Genomic DNA, 19,603 nt, shown 5'->3' with positions numbered 1-19,603 from the left:
GCAATTGTTCGAGTGGAGGTATTGCTACTCTGATATGATTGCGGTCTCTTTACGGAAGTCTTGGCAGAATCTCCCATTGCAAAGATTGATATCGCAGAGAATATGTTTATAAGAAAATTCATTCTATATTTTAGTTGCATGGGTTACTTTGTAGTTTCACTGATATGTGGCCTAAACCATTTTATCTGCAATGTTTGTCAAGTTTGAATAAAATTATAGATCATTCTCTAAAAAGTCTACCAAAGCTAGATCCAAGACACCATGAACCGATACAAGCATGAGAAAAACAACTTGATGCATCAATGGAGGGGATGTGAAGAGACCACTACATGTTTCTCTAGGTATTCACTCTTGGTAGCAAAGTTGCCCGCCCCCCAAGTGAAAGGGTTTGAAGCAAGTGGTAAGTTTCCCCCGGTTAAGAAACCACGGTTCTTAATCCCTAGAATCAACATTATCAGGTTAAATGACCAACCCTACAAAAAAATTTATAGCTTCCTCTGCTCCTAACAATTACAACGAGTTTGTCAATCTCACTAGTTTTCTAGTTGCAACAAGATATGAGCATATTATATGGTTGGAAGTGCCTTTGTATGTTTAGAATAATTAATTGCAGAAAATAAAAGTGCATGTAAAATTAAAATGGCGATTGTTTTTATGACGAAAATTGGATTGGGATCATAGGTTCACTAGTAGCATCTGTCAAAGTTGTAAGATCATACAAATATAAGTGTAGCTATGTGTAATGAATGAGAAATAAAAATATGAAACATCATATGATATGGTGCGATGATATTGCATAGGCAACACGTCCATGAATCTTAGACCGGTTAAATAACCAACTCATCTATAACTAATACTCCACCCAAAGACCGTACCAAAACATACATCGTGAGGTATTAAGTAATAAGATGGAGTATTGCATTAATTCAGATGCCATATAGTTGATAAATATATTTCTTTCACCTCCAACACATCACACAGACAACTATCCTTTTATCCTTCGTGCGCAAATACAATTATTTTACTTTCTCTTACTGTCACCAAAATACTTAAGTTATACATATTTACCCCATCTTGTGCACACCACTATCACAATTGACCTTTCTCTAAACTGGCCAATGATTGAACTACTACATTGGAAAAAAGATATGCATCTGTAAGCCATGCATGCAAAAACACTATATATAATCTGGTCATAAAAAGTGTCCGCACATTAAAAAATCATGTACTTCAAAAAAATCGCACATTTTTTAGAAAATATTCAAGTAGTTTAAAAAGTGTTCGTACATTCAAAATAAATCCACAATATTTAAAAAGTGTTCATGTACTTCAAAAAATATGTTCATGATTTTTTTAAAGAAACATATGTTTTTAAAAGGAATTTTTTCATCTTAAAAGTGTTCAAATAATATTAAAAACGGGTCATATATTTAAAATATGTAACTTTCAAAAAATTTCCATCCTTTCGCTTAAATCATTATAAAAATTTCACGCATTATAACTAGAAGTGAGTGTTGTGTATGTGTCGCAATAGGTAAGATATGCCGTGATGTTACTTTATTGACCCGTGAGCCACTTATAAGTACTCGGCTTATATATAAGAGATGATAACTAGAGGTGAGAGTTTGGTCCATGGCTCTCGGTTTATACCTTACAAGTCGGTCCTTAGTCAGCCGGAAGTTTTACTCAGCTTATATATAAACCGAGTTTTTTTCAGCATAAGTCGAGTGTATTGGGTACTCGCCTTTTTTCCCCGTAGTGTGGCTAGCTTGTTGCGCTTGAAAAGAACGACCGTTAGTTTTTCTATCAGATTGAAGTGCAATTTCCTTTTGTTTAATTAAGATATATTTCTTACTTTTGTTAGAAAACACCTAGTATAGTATAAATGCGCACACACATACACACCATCATGCCATGCGTATCCTCATATGTAGTCTATTAAAGATCGATGCTAACGAGCATCAAGATTGATGAGGCGCCTCGTCATCTATGGGAGCACCCGTCTCTCACTAAAGAATAATCTATCTTATAACAAGATAAAGAAATGCGCTAAACTTGGGGTTGTTTCTTTGGTAGGCTGGCATAATTCACCCTCCTATCCACCCAACAATTGGTTGGTTCTCCCTTGTTATTGGAGCGGGCAATGGCGTTGCACCTAGGTCATATGGTGTGAAACCTTCACTCTCCCCATTTTTGCATATGCACACATGCATTAGAAAAGTCTAAGCATGGCATTAGCAAAGACTTTCAATGTTTGAATTTTTAAAATGTTTATCTCTCATACTGGTAATCCAATTGATGATCTGTTTTCACCATTGGCATTGTTGAGATGAGATATTTGAAATAAGATCCCATGTTGTTATGTTTGGGCAACTTTTTCATCTATTTTACCATACTACTCCAGTAAATGTGTAGGTGCAACGCACGTTAATATTAGAAAGAGAAATAAATGCACATTTATATTAGGTAGGATATTAATTGTGTGTTAATTGCATATTTATATCAGGAATGAATTCATGTTTATATTAGGTATGACATCAATTACACGTAATTATGTGATTAGCACATGGATTGATATTTGCTATGATATTAATTTCATGTTAAACATATTTTGCGCTCACCATTGAAGCAATCGTTGGATTGGCATGGTTTAATGGTCAAGATTAATTGGATCCACCCCTTGTATCTTTTTATATTGGTATAGATATAGATTATTGTATTTACTTGTCAAGTTATTAACTATTACTCTCTTCGTTCCTAAATATAAGACCTTTTACAGATTTTAATATGGACTACGTACAGAGCAAAATGAGTGAATCTACACTCTAAAATATGTCTATATACATCCATATGTAGTCCATATTAAAATGTCTAAAGGGCTTATATTTAGAAACAGAGGGAGTGCTAGTCAAAAAGGTTATTAAGTACTTATTTGCTACATTATATTAACTTTGTTGCCAGGTTAGTGAACATCAATGTACACAAATGTAAGACTAACGTTATGATACATGTACGTGTTGATACCAGTTCTTGTTTTTAACACTTGAATACCACCTCTCTAGTTTTGTATACTCGTAACTATCACAACTACAATGACATCACCTAAAAGCTAGTGGCAACATTTTTTTTCTCATCAAATATATGAATTTCATGCCCACGCCAAGATGAACTCATGACCAAAAAAAACCTCTTATCAAATTAACGACTTGTGAGATAAGTCACCAAAAAAATATTAGATTTGACAATTAAGGTGATGATGTTAATTTGATAAGACGTTCATTTTGAGATGAAGTCATGACGAATTTCATGGGATGGAAGATTTTGTATCATGGAAAAGGGGCCATCTTACTCGCAAGCGATGGCAGGAACGGGTGAAAATGGATGAAAGTTTGGGGAACATAAACTTACAAAAAAAATTGAACATTTACTATTTTTTTAACTTTTGAGATTTTGCTTTTTAAAATTTAAATTTCAAAGCTTTAACTGGAATAGGGGAGAGTTGGGAGAGAGAAAATAACTCCCATCCCAATCGTCAGCAACACATGATGTCAGCAACCCTGCAGGCATCGACACTGAAGACACACCAGAGAGCACTGTAGCAGATCAAGGTGTTGCCGACAACAGGAAGCAAGATGCAGAGCCCGCTCTACGGCCCAAGTCTTCACGGCCCAAGAATCTTCCCTAGTGGCTTGCAGGCCCGAACTGGGCCCGTTGATCGGGTGTAACGTTAAATAGACGTCTCTCTCCCTCGAGAGGGGTTGGCTAAGATTTGGATGGCTGAGGCTGGTGGCTTGTATCGGATAGAGGTGCGGGAGGTTGGGTGGTTTCCTCTACCGAAATTCAAATTACTAGTTCGATTCATACAAATCCATGGCAAGCGTGAGCAATTCCGGCGAGTAGCTCACATCTGGTATCAGAGCCTCCGTCCCGGAGCTACCAATCCACCCCCACCGCACGCGCTACAGCGACCGACGGCGACGCCAGGCGATGGAGGAACTCAGCCCCGAGAGCCGCTCCGTCTACGAGCTGCTTCTTCACGAGTTCGCCGACGACCTGGATCGGAAGCTGAAGACTCAAGGTGAGACGCTCCTCCAGTCCATGAGAAAAATTATTGACGTGAACAACACCACCCTCGACAAGCTCATGACCGTGCGGGCGGACCGCATCCGGGACGAGATCGCCCTCGACCTGGAGCAATTGAGGACGGATCTGTACAAGCACGAGGAGATTGAGCCGGATCCGAAGGCCGACTCCAGCCAAGACTCGCGTGGTGGTGGGCGGGATCATGGATGCATGACCAACGCCCTTGGCTTCGACAACGAACACCGGGGGAAGGCACATAATGTTTATGTACCTCCTCCGGTCAGAGGTGCGCGTGATTCACTACAGTCCCCCCGAATTTTTTCGCCCCGTGAATTTCAGTCTGTGGATGCTTCTGATCATTCATCCTTTTCTTCTCAACTGGAAATGCCCAAATTCGATGGCTCCAATCCCCGTCTCTGGAAAAATCAGTGTGAGGACCAGTTTCGCCTATGTAACACACCACAACACCGATGGATTTCCCTGGCAACAGCTCAGTTTGAAGGCACGACAGCCAGATGGTTGGAGTCTGTTCAGCGACGCATGCCAAATTCATCCTGGACTGAATTTTGTAGTGCTTTGCAGAGCAGGTTTGGTCGCAACCAGCATCAGACGCTTCTTAGAAAACTGTTTCGCATCGCTCAGGACAGCACTGTGGAGGATTATGTTGAACGTTTTGCAGAGCTTTATGATCAGTTAACAGCATATGAGGACGCTCCAAACTCCCTCCATTACACTACCAGGTTCCTGGATGGGTTGAAACCCGGAGTTCGGATAGCTGTTGCATTACAGAAACCCAAAGACCTTGATGCAGCCTATGAACTGGCATTACTGCATGAGGAATTGGGGGAAAATCTCAGTAATTCATCAGGATCAGTGTCTAGGAGAAGTACTACTGTTCCTTCTTATGGCAACAGTAAGGGCAGGCCACCAGAGGAGAGGAAGGACGCTGCTAAAAGTACTCCAACTGAGGATAAATGGTTAGCTCTAAGAAACTATAGGAAATCTAAGGGTTTGTGTTTCGTGTGTGGAGAGAAGTGGGCAAAGGATCATGTCTGTAAGTCTACAGTTCAGTTGCATTTTGTGCAAGAAATGATTGAACAAATGCAGTCCAGTTACAGTGAAGAGTCTGAATCTAATAATGATCAACAGTCAGTTTCCTCAGTCCACACTATCAAGCTGTCTGCAGCAGCTTTGGGCGGGGAACCAGAGGCACCAGTGCTGCAACTGGAAGTTGTACTACAAGGCCAAGTACTGCAATTCCTAGTAGATTCTGGAAGTACACATTCCTTCTTGGATGCCAAGTATTCTTCTATTCAGGGTGTTTCTCCTATCAAACCTATCACAGTTACTGTTGCAGGTGGAACAACAATCCAGTGTCTACATCAGATAAATGACTGTAACTGGCAATGCAATGGCCATGGTTTTTCCTCTGATTTCAGATTATTGCATTATAGACCTATGATGGAATACTGGGATTGGATTGGCTTGCACAACATAGTCCAATGTATGTTGATTGGGTAGAAAGGTGGATGTCATTTACTAAGGAGGGCCAAACTGTCACTCTGCAAGGAATTTCTTCTGAAGAATCTAGTTGTACCTGTGTAGCTCTTTCTGCTCTTCAGATGGGAGAATCAGATCCAATACCTCCAGAGATGCAATTGCTTGTAGAGGAATTTGCTGATGTTTTTGCTACACCAACTGAGCTTCCTCCCAGAAGGCATTGTGATCATAAAATTCCTCTTATTCCAGGGGCAAGGCCCATATCCATGAGACCTTATAGAATTTTGCCACAACTCAAGGATGAGCTGGAGAAACAAATTAAAGAAATGCTCAAAGCTGGAATAATCAGGCCTAGCAACAGTCCATTTTCCTCTCCAATACTACTAGTTAAGAAAAAAGGTGGAGAGTGGAGGCTGGTGATTGATTACAGAATGTTAAATGCCATCACTCTTAAGGGCAAGTTTCCCCTGCCAGTTATTGATGAGTTGCTAGATGAGTTGTCAGGAGCTGCTTGGTTTACTAAACTGGATTTAAGAGCAGGTTATCATCAAATCCGACTAGCCCCAGGAGAAGAATATAAAACTGCTTTCCAAACCCATGATGGTCATTATGAATTCACTGTATTGGCCATGGGGCTTGCTGGAGGACCTGGCACTTTCTAGGGGGCTATGAATACTACACTCACTCCTACTAACAGGAAAATTACTCTCTGTTTCTTTGATGATATAATGGTTTTCAGCAAAACATATGCAGAGCACTTGAAACATGTCAAAGAGGTGCTCTGTCTTTTGAGAGCTGATCAATGGAAGGTTAAACTCACTAAATGTGCTTTTGCCCAACAAAAGGTCAATTATCTGGGTCACACCATTAGTGCTGAGGGAGTTTCAACAGATCCTACCAAGGTAGAGACAGTTTAGAACTGGCCTACTCCTAGCAATGTCAAGGAAGTCAGAGGATTCTTAGGGCTCAGTGGATATTATAGGAAGTTTATTAAACAATATGGTATTATTAGCAGGCCCCTGACAGATCTGTTAAAGAAGAGGGTTCCTTTTTTGTGGACTTCAATTACTGATGTAGCCTTCAATACACTCAAGCAGGCCCTAGTGGAAGCACCAGTACTGGCATTGCCACAATTTGATAAGCCCTTTGTGATTGAAACAGATGCATGTGACACTAGAATAGGAACTGTTTTAATGCAAGAAGGACATCCACTAGCTTATGTAAGCAAAGCTCTTGGCCCTAAAAATAGAGCACTGTCAGTGTATGAGAAGGAGTATATGGCTATTCTATTAGCTGTAGAACAATGGAGGTCTTATCTTCAAATGCAGCAGTTTACTATTAAAACTGATCAAAGAAGTTTGATACACTTGCAAAATCGGAAGTTGCACACTGTCTGGCAACAGAAAGCTCTCACAAAATTAATGGGAATGAACTATCAAATTGTTTACAAGAAAGGGATTGACAACACTGCAGCTGATGCACTTTCTAGGAAACCACACCCTCAAGTTTTTCACATATCCAGAGCTCAACCAGTGTGGCTAGAGGAAATTGTTAACAGTATGCTCATGATGACAAGATTACTAAAATTTTGCAGCAACTGTCCATGGACCCAGCTGCTAAACCTAACTATCAGCTTGTGCATGGTCTCTTGAGGTATAAAGGTTGTATTTGGATTGTTAAAAACCTGGAACTGCAGCATAAGATCTTTTCTGCATTCCATGACAGTCCTGTAGGAGGACATTCAGGGTTTCCAGTTACTTACAGCAGGATCCATTCCCTGTTTCGTTGGGCTGGCATGAAAGCTTTTATCAGGAACAAGGTGCAATCTTGCAGGTTTGTCAACAAGCTAAAGCTGAACGAGTACATTATCCAGGTCTTCTTTCTCCATTGCCTGTTCCTAAACGAGCTTGGGAAACTGTTACTATGGATTTCATTACTGGGTTGCTAGTTTCCTGCCAGTTTGATTGCATTCTGTTGGTTATTGACAAATTCACCAAATATGGTCATTTCATGGCTCTGCGACACCCGTTTACTTCTCAAAAGGTTGCAGAGATTTTCCTGGATAATGTTTACAAACTACATGGTATGCCTGAACTCATTGTCTCTAACAGGGATCCTGTTTTTACCAGTAAATTCTGGCAGACTCTTATTAACAGAACTGGAACTCACTTGAATATGAGCTCGGCTTATCATCCAACTACCGATGGACAGACTGAGTGAGTTAATCAGCAGGTGGTGTGCTATTTGCGGAGTTTCATCAGTTCTCACCCTACTAAATGGAGTAAATGGTTGTCGCTCTGTGAGTTTTGGTACAACACCAATTGGCATTCTGCTGTGGGGAAATCACCATTTGAAGTTTTGTATGGACAACCTCCCAGGTATTTTGGCATTTCTCCATCAGACACAATTCCTCCTTTGGACATTCAACAGTGGTTGCAAGATCGACATGTTGTAGTTGAGTCTGTCAGGCAACACTTGCTGCGAACTCAACAGAGAATGAAACAGTTAGCAGATAAACACATGACTGAGAGAGTTTTTGATGTGGGCGAGCTGGTTTTCCTTAAGTTGCAGCCTTATGTCCAGTCTTCAGTGGTGCATCGAGCAAATCATAAGTTGGCTTACAAATACTATGGTCCTTACAAGATAGTGGGCAGAATTGGGGAGGTGGCTTACAAGTTAGAACTTCCGGAGGGCAGCAGGATACACCCAGTCTTCCATGTCTCACAGCTGAAGAAAGTGGTTGCACCGACCTGTCCTATATCAAGCAGGTTACCCTCTGTTAACTCTCATTTGCAGATTCTTGTCCGGGTGCTTCAGAAGCGTGTGCGGCAGAAGGGCAAGCGCACCGTCGCACAAGGGTTGATCCTGTGGAGCGATTCTACTCCTGAAGCTGCGACATGGGAGGACCTGGAATCACTCAAGCAACAATTCCCCCGGGCTCCGGCTTGGGGTCAAGCCGTTCCTCAACGGAGGGGGGATGTCAGCAACCCTGCAGGCATCGACACTGAAGACACACCAGAGAGCACTGTAGCAGATCAAGGCGTTGCCGACAAACAGGAAGCAAGATGCAGAGCCCGCGCTACGACCCAAGTCTTCACGGCCCAAGAATCTTCCCCAGTGGCTTGCAGGCCCGAACTGGGCCCGTTGATCGGGTGTAACGTTAAATAGACATCTCTCTCCCTCGAGAGGGGTTGGCTAAGATTTGGACGGCTGAGGCCGGTGGCTTGTATCGGATAGAGGTGCGGGAGGTTGGGTGGTTTACTCTACCAAAATTCAAATTACTAGTTCGATTCATACAAATCCATGACGAGCGTGAGCAATTCCGGCGAGTAGATCACACATGCGGTTTGCATACAAAGCGACTGCATAGGCTCCTCTTCATATGGAAGAAGCCAACCGAGCGAAGTCTCTTTTACACCTTGAATTTATAGAGTTTATTTATATTTTTTATTTTCGCTTGCTATTTAACGACCATGTGCATTTGAGTTATTTTATTCTGCTAACTTTTTCAACTGTCTTGAATCATCCTACCACCACTCTTTATTTTTTTCCTCCTGATTTGCATCATTGTTCCAACTTAATGATTTATTCCGGAGCTTCATGGTGATCATATAAATCTACCATTACAATCTTTTTATTATAGGATATAACCATTATAGTTTACTGATTGTTTCTTCACGAAGTAGCCTCCCCCTCACTGCCCAATATTGCTCTAGCACATGACCGATTAAAAAAGGTAATCTCCATCTTCAAGAATGGATCCTTCCGATCGATCCACGGCGTAGAAAACCTGCAGGGTTACGTTACTTATCACAGCAGCAAAAGCCACTACCGTCTGGCGCGTAGTGGCTCTTATCCTCGTCAAAACTTCGGACTCGGCAGTAAACCTTGCAGACATAGTTGCCCCAGGGTTCTATGGACCACTTCGGCTTGCAGGCTTTCTGGGCTACACACAACTGCTGCGAACCATCTGCTATACCTATGAACAATGAAGCGTGTCAGCATGCAGCACATCCAAAATTGTGTGCATCAAAGGGAGAGTGGATCGGAGAGAAACTGAGAAGCATACCCGCTTGTCACGCCTGACATACCGACCCCACTAGCCGTGGTGGGCTCTGATGTAGTTGGGCCAGCTGGCCTCATGGAGTGATGGAGTGTGTGTGTGTAGTTGGGCCAAGCGTAGCCTGCATGCTCGCAATGGGTTAAGTAGGTGGCTGAGCCACGGATTCGGTATCGACTATTGGGACAACTGGCAAACGAGAGAGAGGCTGATCCTCCTCCAATTATTCCCCTTCCTCTCCTTCCTCTCCAGATCCCGATTTACTCCTCCTTCCTCCTAGATCTGATTGTAGTAGATAGCTGAGGTAGATCAGGCCTGTTACATCTGGTATCAGAGGTCAGACGATCTGGAGACGGCCTATCCCCGACCGCGCTACGCCACCAAGCAGGCGCTGAAGACGGCGGCGATGGAAAAGCAGCTCGCCGCACTCGTCAAGTCCGTCCACAAGAGCCGCGCGGCCAACGATGCCCGGCTGGATGCGATCCAGACCTCCCTCGAGCTCTGGCGTCCAGCGGTGATGAGCCTGCAGAACCAGCTCGATGAGCTCCGCACGCAAGTGGGGCCCATCGCCCTCCACCCCGCGCTGGCGGAATCAACGGGTCCCACGGTGGATCTCGCCGGAGCCGCGGCGGATGTGGGCCGTCGGAAGCCGATCTGGTGGGGCTCAAGACGGGCACGCCGAATACCAGCAACCTCGAGCACCACGGGCCAAGTGGCCATGGCGACGTCGAGAATTTCGGGGTTCGGTTTACGGGGTAGTCACCACCCAGTTGCCGCCTCCGGTCAACAATACGTCTCTAACTGACCCTGCCTCTAAATCTCTTGCCCTGGGTTCTGTAGGTCAGTATAGAGAGTACGATGCACGCGCACAGCATACTCCGGCGAGTTGCTCCCTGCCTAAAGTGGATTTTCCATCGTTTGATGGGGATAATCCATAGTTTTGGCGGACTCGCTGCGAAAAGTACTTTGATGTTTATGGGCTTCAACCAGAATTTTGGGTTCGGGTAGCTACCCTGCATTTTACGGGAAACGCTGCTCGCTGGCTGCAATTACAGGAGGCTAAGAGTAGCAATTTGACTTGGGAGAAATTGTGTACAGCTCTCTGTGGTTAATTTGGCAGAGAACAGTACCAAGTGTATCTGCGTCAGTTTCGAACTCTTAAACAAACTGGCACAGTTAGTGAGTACATGCATCAATTTGAGGAACTCATGCATCAGTTGTTAGCGCATAACCCTGCATTTGATCATGTTTTCTTCACTACACAATTTTTAGAAGGGCTCAGGTAACAGATTCGTATGGGCGTTGTTCTTCCCCAGCCAAAGGACTTGGACTCCGCTTTTTCCCTGGCTTCTTTGCAGGAAGATTTGATGGATGCCATGCCTCATCGGGATCAAAGGCGATACGAAGCTCCCCAGAATCAGCAAAAACCTCGTCCACTTCTGGCGGGCGGGGCACCACTGGGTCGCCCCATTCCCGTGGTGCAACCAGCAGCGGCAGAGGATCGTCGGGGAGTGGAAGCAGCGCACCCACCAGAGCGATTGGCACGGGGGGACGATCGTGTCGCAGCGTTGAGAAACTACAGACGTGCCCGGGGCTTGTGTTTCAAATGTGGAGAAAGGTGGGGGCAAGGGCATCAGTGTGGACCGACAGTGCAATTGCATGTTGTGGAGGAGCTGTTGGAGCTGTTGCAGGCTGATCAAAGGGGGCAACCAGTTCAGGATTCAGATTCAGATGATGATGTCCTCATGTGTATCTCCAAGGTGGCTACTACCGGCCAAACTACACCGCGCACGGTCCGGTTGTTGGGGAACATTTGTGGTCAGGAAGTCTTGATCCTGGTGGATTCAGGAAGCTCGCATAGCTTCCTCGGTGAGGATGTAGTGGAGCGGCTGCAGTTATCAGTACAGCCGATGGCCACTGTTCCAGTTAAGATTGCGGATGGAGGAACGCTCTCTTGTTCAGGCAGCATTCCAAGGTGCAAGTGGGCGACACAGGGGCATGAATTTGCGACTGACTTGCAGGTCTTGGCGTTGGGCTGCTATGATATGATAGTAGGCATTGATTGGCTTGAAGCTTGCGGTCCGATGTGGATTGATTGGGCAGAGAAACGATTGCAGTTTACGCACAAAGGGCAGCCTATTGAACTCAGAGGGGTGCAGAGTCAGCTTCAGGAAGTGCAACAGATTTCTTGTGCGCAGTTGGCTGATCTTGAGGCCAGTAATTCAGTGGCTCATATCGTATGCGTATATGCAGTGGAGGCAGAAGTGGTAATCGAGCACATCCCAGTTGAAGTGCAAGAGGTGTTGGAAGAATTTTAGTCAGTATTTCAGGAACCTACGGGGCTGCCTCCCCATAGCTCGTGGGATCACACGATTCCTATTCTGCCGGGAGCCAAGCCAGTTAACATAAGACCATACAGATACACACCTGAGCAAAAAGACGAGATCGAGAAACAAGTGAAGGAGATGCTCCAGGCGGGGCTAATAGTGCCTAGCACCAGCCCGTACTCGTCGCCAGTGTTGCTGGTGAAGAAGAAAGACATGACTTGGCGCATGTGTGTTGATTATCGCCACCTCAATGCGATAACGGTCAAGAACACTTACCCCTTGCCAGTGATTGATGAGCTGCTGGACGAATTGGCGGGTTCCTGCTGGTTTTCCAAATTGGACCTTCGTGCGGGCTACCACCAAATACGATTACGCGAAGAGGATGAATTTAAAACTGCCTTCAAGACTCACCAAGGCCAGTATCAATTCCGGGTCCTGCCCTATGGAGTCACGGGGGGGCCACCGACCTTCCAGGGAGGCATGAATTTGGTGTTTGAACCCTTGCTCCGCCACGGTGTGTTGGTGTTTATGGACGATATCTTAGTCCACTCGTCAACACTAGAGAAGCATGTCATGCTGCTGCGGCAGGTGCTGAAACTGCTGGAAGAGCATGGCCTGAAAGCGAAGCTATCAAAATGCTCTTTCGCGCAACAGCAAATCAACTATCTGGGACACCGAATCAGCAGCTCTGGTGTGGCCACATTGGAGGAGAAGATCCAGACAGTTCGTGATTGGCCGCGCCCGGAATCTGTTCGCAAGTTAAGGGAATTCTTGGGACTAGCAGGATATTATCGCAAGTTCGTTAGGAACTTTGGTATTATCTCCCGGCCACTGACAGACATGCTGAAGAAAGGGACATTATTTATTTGGACTCCCACGGCTGACACAACATTCCAGGAGTTGAAGAAAGCACTGATTCAAGCTCCAGTTCTAGCCTTGCCAGATTTTCGCAAGAAGTTTGTGGTGGAAACTGATGCAAGCGCTACAGGGGTTGGGGCTGTCCTAATGCAAGACTCACATCCGTTGGCATATCTGAGCAAAGCCTTGGGACCCCGTAACATTGGTCTCTCGGCTTATGAGAAAGAGTGCTTGGCACTAATGATGGCTGTCGATCATTGGAGGCCATACTTACAGCACGCTGAGTTCTTGGTGCGTACCGATCAGAAGAGCTTGTTGCATTTGACAGATCAGCGGTTGAACACGCCAATCCAACAAAGAGCCTTCACCAAATTGGTTGGGTTGCAGTTCCAGATACAATACAAAGTGGGTGTCACTAACAAAGCGGCTGATGCACTGTCGCGGAGAGATCAAGAAGAGGGGTCGGAATTGGCGGCAGTATCGGTCTGTCGACCGTCGTGGCTGGAAGCTGTAGCAGTTAGCTATCGTCAGGACAAAGCTGTGTAAACCAAACTGGAACAATTGGCCTTGGACCCATCTAGCGACGCAGACTACTCCTTACAAGATGGAGTGATCTGCTACAAAGGGCATATTTGGATCGGGGCTGATCTGGAAGTGCAACAGTGATTGATCAGAGCACTACATGACAGCGCTGTGGGGGGTCATTCTGGATTCTATGCCACGTATCATAGGGTGAAAAATCTGTTCTTCTGGAAAGGGATGATCAAACAGTTCGTCCGCGCCTGTGTAACCTGTCAGCAAGCTAAAACTGAGTGCGTCTCTCCAGCGGGGTTGTTGCAGCCCCTGCCGATACCTAAACGACCGCGGGCTGTCGTATCTCTGGATTTCATCGAAGGGCTGCCTAAATCGGGAGGATACGATGTGATTCTGGTGGTGGTGGACAAGTTCTCGAAATATTCTCACTTCGCGCCACTAAACCACCCCTTCACTGCGCTGACAGTGGCGACAACATTCATGAAGAATATCTTTCGATTGCACGGGCTTCCTCTGGCCATCATCTCGGACAGAGATCGTATCTTCACAAGTGCAGTCTGGCAGGAGCTGTTCAAGATCTCACAAACCCAGCTGCGCCTCAGTTCTTCGTACCACCCGCAGACTGACGGACAAACGGAACGAGTTAACCAGTGTTTGGAAGGATACCTGCGCTGTGCGGTTCACTCCTGCCCGGGAAATTGGAGCAAGTGGCTGTTTTTGGCAGAGTATTGGTACAATACCGCTTTCCACTCATCGTTGGGGCGCACTCCGTTTGAAGTGATTTATGGGCACTTACCGAGAGAGTTTGCAGTTACGCAAGTGGAAGAAAGTTCAGTTCCTGATCTGGCAGCTTGGTTGCATGAAAGAGAGGTAATGATGGAGCACCTACAGTAACAACTCAAGCACGCACAGGACCGCATGAAGAAGCAAGCCGATAAGCATCGCACAGACCGTTCGTTCGAGGTGGGAGACATGGTATTCCTCAAACTGCAGCCGTTTATCCAAACATCAGTGGCGCAACGACCTTACTAGAAGCTGGCATTCCGTTACTATGGACCTTATCGCATCCTGGCCAGAGTGGGAGCGGTAGCTTACAAGCCCCAATTGCCTGAAGACAGTAGAATACATCCAGTGGTGCATGTGTCTCAACTGAAACGGATGATCGGGCCAGATGCTCGGGTGAGTCCGTCGCTACCACCTGCTAACTCCATTTTGCAGGCAGAACACCATCCGGTGGCGATACATGATCAGAAGCTGGTGCGCGTCAAAGGTGAACTCCAGCCGCGGTTCCTGGTGCGGTGGTCGGAACTGCCTCCGTCGCTGGCTACCTGGAAGGACCCCGTCGAGCTTCGTCGTCGTTTTCCGTCAACAGCGGCCTGGGGACAAGCCGCCACTCAAGGAGGGGAGAATGTCACACCTGACATACCGACCCCACCAGCCGTGGTGGGCTCTGATGCAGTTGGGCCAGCTGGCCTTGTGGAGTGATGGAGTGTGTGTGTAGTTGGGCCAAGCGTAGCCTGCGTGCTCGCAATGGGTTAAGTAGGTGGCTGAGCCACGGATTTGGTATCGACTATTGGGACAACTGGCAAACGAGAGAGAGGCTGCTCCTCCTCCAATTATTCCCCTTCCTCTCCTTCCTCTCCAGATCCCGATTTACTCCTCCTTCCTCCTAGATCTGATTGTAGTAGATAGCTGAGGTAGATCAGGCCTGTTACACCGCTGCATGACAGGACGAGAGGGTGGTAGACATGAGCAGGAGAGCCACCAAACACAAGGCCTGGCGAGTGTTACTTCCGAGAGGAGCCATGGTGAGAAGCAGCTAAGCTATTCCTTTTCCTCTTCTGGTGTCAACGTCGGTGTTCATGTTTCAGGGCATGTCCTGGAGTTTATATAGAGAGAGGAATACGTCGATAGGGGAATTATTCATTCCTGGCAACTCCCTGCATCAACGCCCCATTCTGGGCGGAAGCCGATCATCCCTTTCCTTTCCGGCGAGATCCTAATTTCGCTGGGTTTCTGTCCAGGTACGAGCTCCGCAGCCCGACATGGGAGTGATCACGGTGACCACGCCTGCGATCTAGTACTTATTACTTCACAGACATAGCCGAAACCTCTTCTTCCGCGTCTTCCACAGATGGAATCTTCTTTCTCGAGTCCTCAATCATGGCCGGCACAGGAATGCCTTCCTTTTCTGCCTCATCTTCCGCACATGGAAGCTTCGTTCTCTCATCCAGCTGGTCATGCTCGACGCAGAGTTGCCTTCTCCCACATGCTCTTCTTCAGATCCGTCACTACCAGCACAGCACCAGGACACCATCGCCGGGTCGCACCATGCGGTGCTGGTTGAGCGTGGATTTTCTATGCTTTCCAGCTACACCTTCTGTATGGATCATCCTGCTTTACGTCAAGATCTGTGCTATTTTTATTTAGAATTTTCTCTCTCTCAAACAAGAGAATATTTGACCTCCAACTTTGCAGGTCAACGCCACACAAGTACCAGTCGGTGTATAAAATGTATTCAGCTTTTGCATGCAACATAAATTTGTCAAGTTATAAATCTAAAATATTTTTTATCATTCTATATATTTCTATTGTGCCCAAAAAAATCCAAAAGAAGAACTGCACATGGTAGTAATTTTGTGATGTTGACCTGCAAAGTTTCAGATTTAAATGTGTTTTTTGGTCTGCTTAGAATTAGCTGCTTCTTTGTCAATTTTATGAGCATGAATCAAAGAAATAGAAACCACTTTCTTTACTCTGTTTTTCTTTATTTTAAACAATAAAATCGGATAAAAAATTCGAAACAATATGCGTGTGAATCACGAACACAAAGAATACTCAAACATTGCGCTTATTCTAACCCAGCTTAATTTTGTCCTTCTTCACTAAATATTCAAAACGCCGGCCTCACGCTGCCCGTCGATCGGAGCAGCAACAGCGGCCGGCACGGTCGCGTAGACGTCCAGCTCCAGCACCATGTGATCGCGCGACTCCATCCTGGCCGTCCGCCACAGAACGTGCCCCGTCGCCTTCCGGAACGCGCCCGTGCCGCCGGCGACCGCGAGCTCCCTGACCGCCGCGGAGATGTCGTCCCGGCCCACCACAGCGATGGTGCTGCCGTTGTACGGGCCGCCCGTGAGCGCCACGGTCATGGACACCATCAGCACGGGCTCCTTGAGTCCCGCCAGCATGTACGACCCCTGCGCGCGACCGACGGCCCGCGATGCCCCGCTGGGGCCTTCCGTCAGCGCGTCGTCGATCACCGTCGTGTCGCCGAAGTGGGCGCCCGGCATGAACGGGTGCGCGGGGCCGGGCCCCTTCACGAGCTGCACCGCCGTCTGTCCCGGGCCGCCGGTGATGTCGTGCATGTAGAAGCGCAGGTGGATCTGCCGGCTCCGCGCGGCAGCCGTCGCGGTCGCCAAGGCGAGGGTCAAACCAACGAGGAAGAGGACGCGAGGCATTGATGCGATAATTGCGGACGTAATTGTAGGATGTATCATGTGGAACGATGAATGGACTTCATGGTACGAGCTGTATATATACATATAGCCGACGATGGTCGCCATGGGCAGCGGCTCAGCCTACCAACTATTCCTGTTGCACCTGGTACAGGCAGGGTGACCATTGTTTTGCCATGCGCAGCAGTCGAGCATACTTGCGTTACGCAAAGCCAGGTAGCCATGCGTACAAGATATGTATGACCAGGGGCTCTCTGAATCTCCTGCCACGTTGCTGCTAAGCCACTCAAAGCCAACAATCTAGTAGTAGCTACCAAGTGTGAGGAGAAGGCTTCCATTTCACCTTTTCCTTCTGTCTGTTGCTTTCACGTTTTCATCCCAGGCGAATTCCTCCCCCACTTTTTTGTATGGACTTGTCAATTTTAGAGAAGGTTTTTCGGCAAAAAGATGTTGGGGAAGTTTAACATATGTAATCTAGCTCGTGAAATCACCTAAAACAGTAAGCTCCCAGGAAATCCTGCGTTGAGGTGCGTCGAGAGTTTGGACAGGCCTGGTTTTTTTTTTCTTTGAGTAAAAGAGGGTTTCCCCTCCGATTTCCATTAGAGAAACCAACAGAAGTCCAGTACAAGAGGTCGATAACAGACTAACACAGCCAACACAGCTAGAGAAATATCCAGCCCCCGCTAGCAGCTACCCTCGCGCTAGATAGAGCACGTGCATGCAAGCAACCTATTACACATCTACCAAAAGGAGACCAAGCTCTAAGAGAGCAGACGACAAGAACTGAAACAGTTTTTCATCTTCCTGGAGGAGCATGCATCGTCACATCTGTAGCCTTAGCACGCCAAAACGCCACCCCTGTGAAGCCCTGTATATCTCACTTGCCACCTGTTCGATGAGTCTTGCTCCCAGCATCAACGTTTTTTGTGTCCTTTTTCTGCAAACAGCCCAGTCAGTGATCCAATTACACGTTTTTTTTGGTGATCTCAATTGGATCATTTATGTGTTTCTCGCCAAAGATAATATCATTTCTACAATTCCAGATCGCCCAGAGCAGGGCCGAAGTGCCAGTCAATACCAGCCTTTTTTCATTTTTATTGAATTTCTTAAGCCAACTTTCAAAACAATCATTCAAGTCCCTCGGGATCTGTTTTAAATCAAAAGCACACCCAACCAGGCTCCAAATGAGCCTAGCAACATAACAGGAAAAGAAGAGGTGATCAATGTTCTTCTGTTTTCCACATAACACACATTGCTTGTCCCCCTTTCAGCCCATCTTTAGCAGATTATCTCTAGTTAGAATACTTCTTTTAGTCAATAGCCACAGGAAAAATTTAATTTTCGCAGGTACTTTCACTTTCCACAGGAAATTTTGTGGGAATCCCACATCAGTTTTAATGAGATGTAAGTAAAGAGATTTTACAGAAAATTTCCTATTTGCAGATAGCAACCACATAGGCTTATCCCTTCCTCCATGCATCAAAATTTCCTCACACCTCTTTTTTAGATTGTCCCAAAGTTTTTCAAAATCCCCCCAAAGGGTTCTTCTGAAAGAGAACGCCCCCATCCTCTGTCCACTACCTCATTGACATATATGTTTCTATCATTACTAATGGAATAAAGAGAAGGGTAGGCCTCCTTCAAGGGTTTATCATCGATCCACCAATCTTCCAAAATCTGGTATTTCTACCATCACCAATTTTTTTTTGATATGAGGATAAACAAATTTCCTGATTTTAAGAAGACTTGACCAAAATTGTGAGTCTCCATTTTTATGTTTAATCCCAGATAGACATTTATCTTTAATATATTTGGATCTAATTATGTCTTGCCAAAGTCCATCTTCATCTTCCAGTTTCCATATCCACTTGGCAAGTAAACCAACATTAAAGATTTCAAGGTTGGTAACTCCCAAACCCCCTTGCTGTTTTGGAAGACAGCATGTTTTCCATTTGACTAAGTGATATTTCCTTTTTATCTTATTCAGCTTGCCACACCAACCTAGCTCTATAGAAATCAACTTTTTTCCTAACTCCAACAGGGAGTAGGTATAATGACATCATATGTATGGGTATGCTGGTAAGGCAAGATTGCACCAGTGTAACTCTACCAACTATATTGAGCAATCTGCCTTGCCAACAAGCACTTTTTTTCCTATTTTTTTGGTCACATTTTTCCACATGCTATTCCTAATTCTTTTATTATGGACAGGTAGGCCAAGATATTTCAGAGGCATTTCACCAAGAACACAAATCTCTTGATAAAGATCACTTTTGTTTTTTTCTTCCCCAAAGAGATATATGTCACTTTTGTGGATATTTATTGTCAGCCCAGACATTTGCTCAAAAGCAGTTAGTATAAATTTGAGATTTCTAGCTGATTTCTCATCATCCTATAACAGGAATATAGTGTCATCAACATATTGTAGCATATTCACCCCATTGTCATGAACCTCAGTGAGGACCCCTTTTTATATATCCTTCAATCCTAGCCTTATCCATGATCATGGCTAGGGTGTCTATTGCTAGATCGAATAGTAGAGGAGAAAGAGAGTCCCCCTGCTTAAGTCCTTTGAAAGTTTTGAAGAAATGTCCCACACTATCATTAACTTTCACCCCCATTTGACCTCCTCTCATGGTGTGCATCATCCAATCACACCATTTGTGAGAGAAGTATTTTAATCTAAACATTTTGTGGACAAAAGGTCATTTAATCTTATCATATGCTTTTTAAAGTCAACCTTGAATAGCATAGCATTTTGCTTTTTAGTATGGATAGAATTT

At 45.5% G+C, this 19,603-nt stretch overlaps 2 protein-coding genes across 2 annotated transcripts; one reads left to right on the top strand and one right to left on the bottom strand.

Moving 5' to 3' along the window:
• The first annotated feature begins 4,098 nt into the window (after positions 1-4,098).
• On the top strand, positions 4,099-5,477 carry LOC147964121 (uncharacterized). The gene is made up of 3 exons (XM_087529842.1): positions 4,099-4,369; positions 4,661-5,384; positions 5,441-5,477. The coding sequence occupies exons 1-3, from the start codon at positions 4,099-4,101 to the stop codon at positions 5,475-5,477; spliced, it is 1,032 nt and encodes a 343-aa protein (XP_087385968.1).
• Positions 5,478-16,086: 10,609 nt separating this feature from the next.
• LOC125514580 (dirigent protein 1-like) lies at positions 16,087-16,998 on the bottom strand. The gene has a single exon (XM_048679915.2). It carries the CDS (start codon positions 16,926-16,928, stop codon positions 16,248-16,250), a length of 681 nt encoding a protein of 226 aa, XP_048535872.1. The 5' UTR covers positions 16,929-16,998; the 3' UTR covers positions 16,087-16,247.
• Between the last annotated feature and the right edge of the window lie 2,605 nt (positions 16,999-19,603).

Source organism: Triticum urartu, chromosome 6A (genome assembly GCF_056163025.1).
Source record: "Triticum urartu cultivar PI428250 chromosome 6A, HENAU_Tu73, whole genome shotgun sequence".
Lineage (NCBI taxonomy): Eukaryota > Viridiplantae > Streptophyta > Magnoliopsida > Poales > Poaceae > Triticum > Triticum urartu.
This window is presented reverse-complemented; position numbering and strand designations above follow the sequence as displayed.

Bases quoted from the DNA above. Each gene is read 5' to 3' on its own strand.
- LOC125514580 (XM_048679915.2), bottom strand. From the start codon at position 16,928: ATGGCGACCATCGTCGGCTATATGTATATATACAGCTCGTACCATGAA.
- LOC147964121 (XM_087529842.1), top strand. From the start codon at position 4,099: ATGAGAAAAATTATTGACGTGAACAACACCACCCTCGACAAGCTCATG. The intron at 4,370-4,660 runs GTGCGCGTGATT...TTTGTAGTGCTT, and splicing joins TGTACCTCCTCCGGTCAGAG to TGCAGAGCAGGTTTGGTCGC. The intron at 5,385-5,440 runs GTATTCTTCTAT...TTACTGTTGCAG, and splicing joins CATTCCTTCTTGGATGCCAA to GTGGAACAACAATCCAGTGT.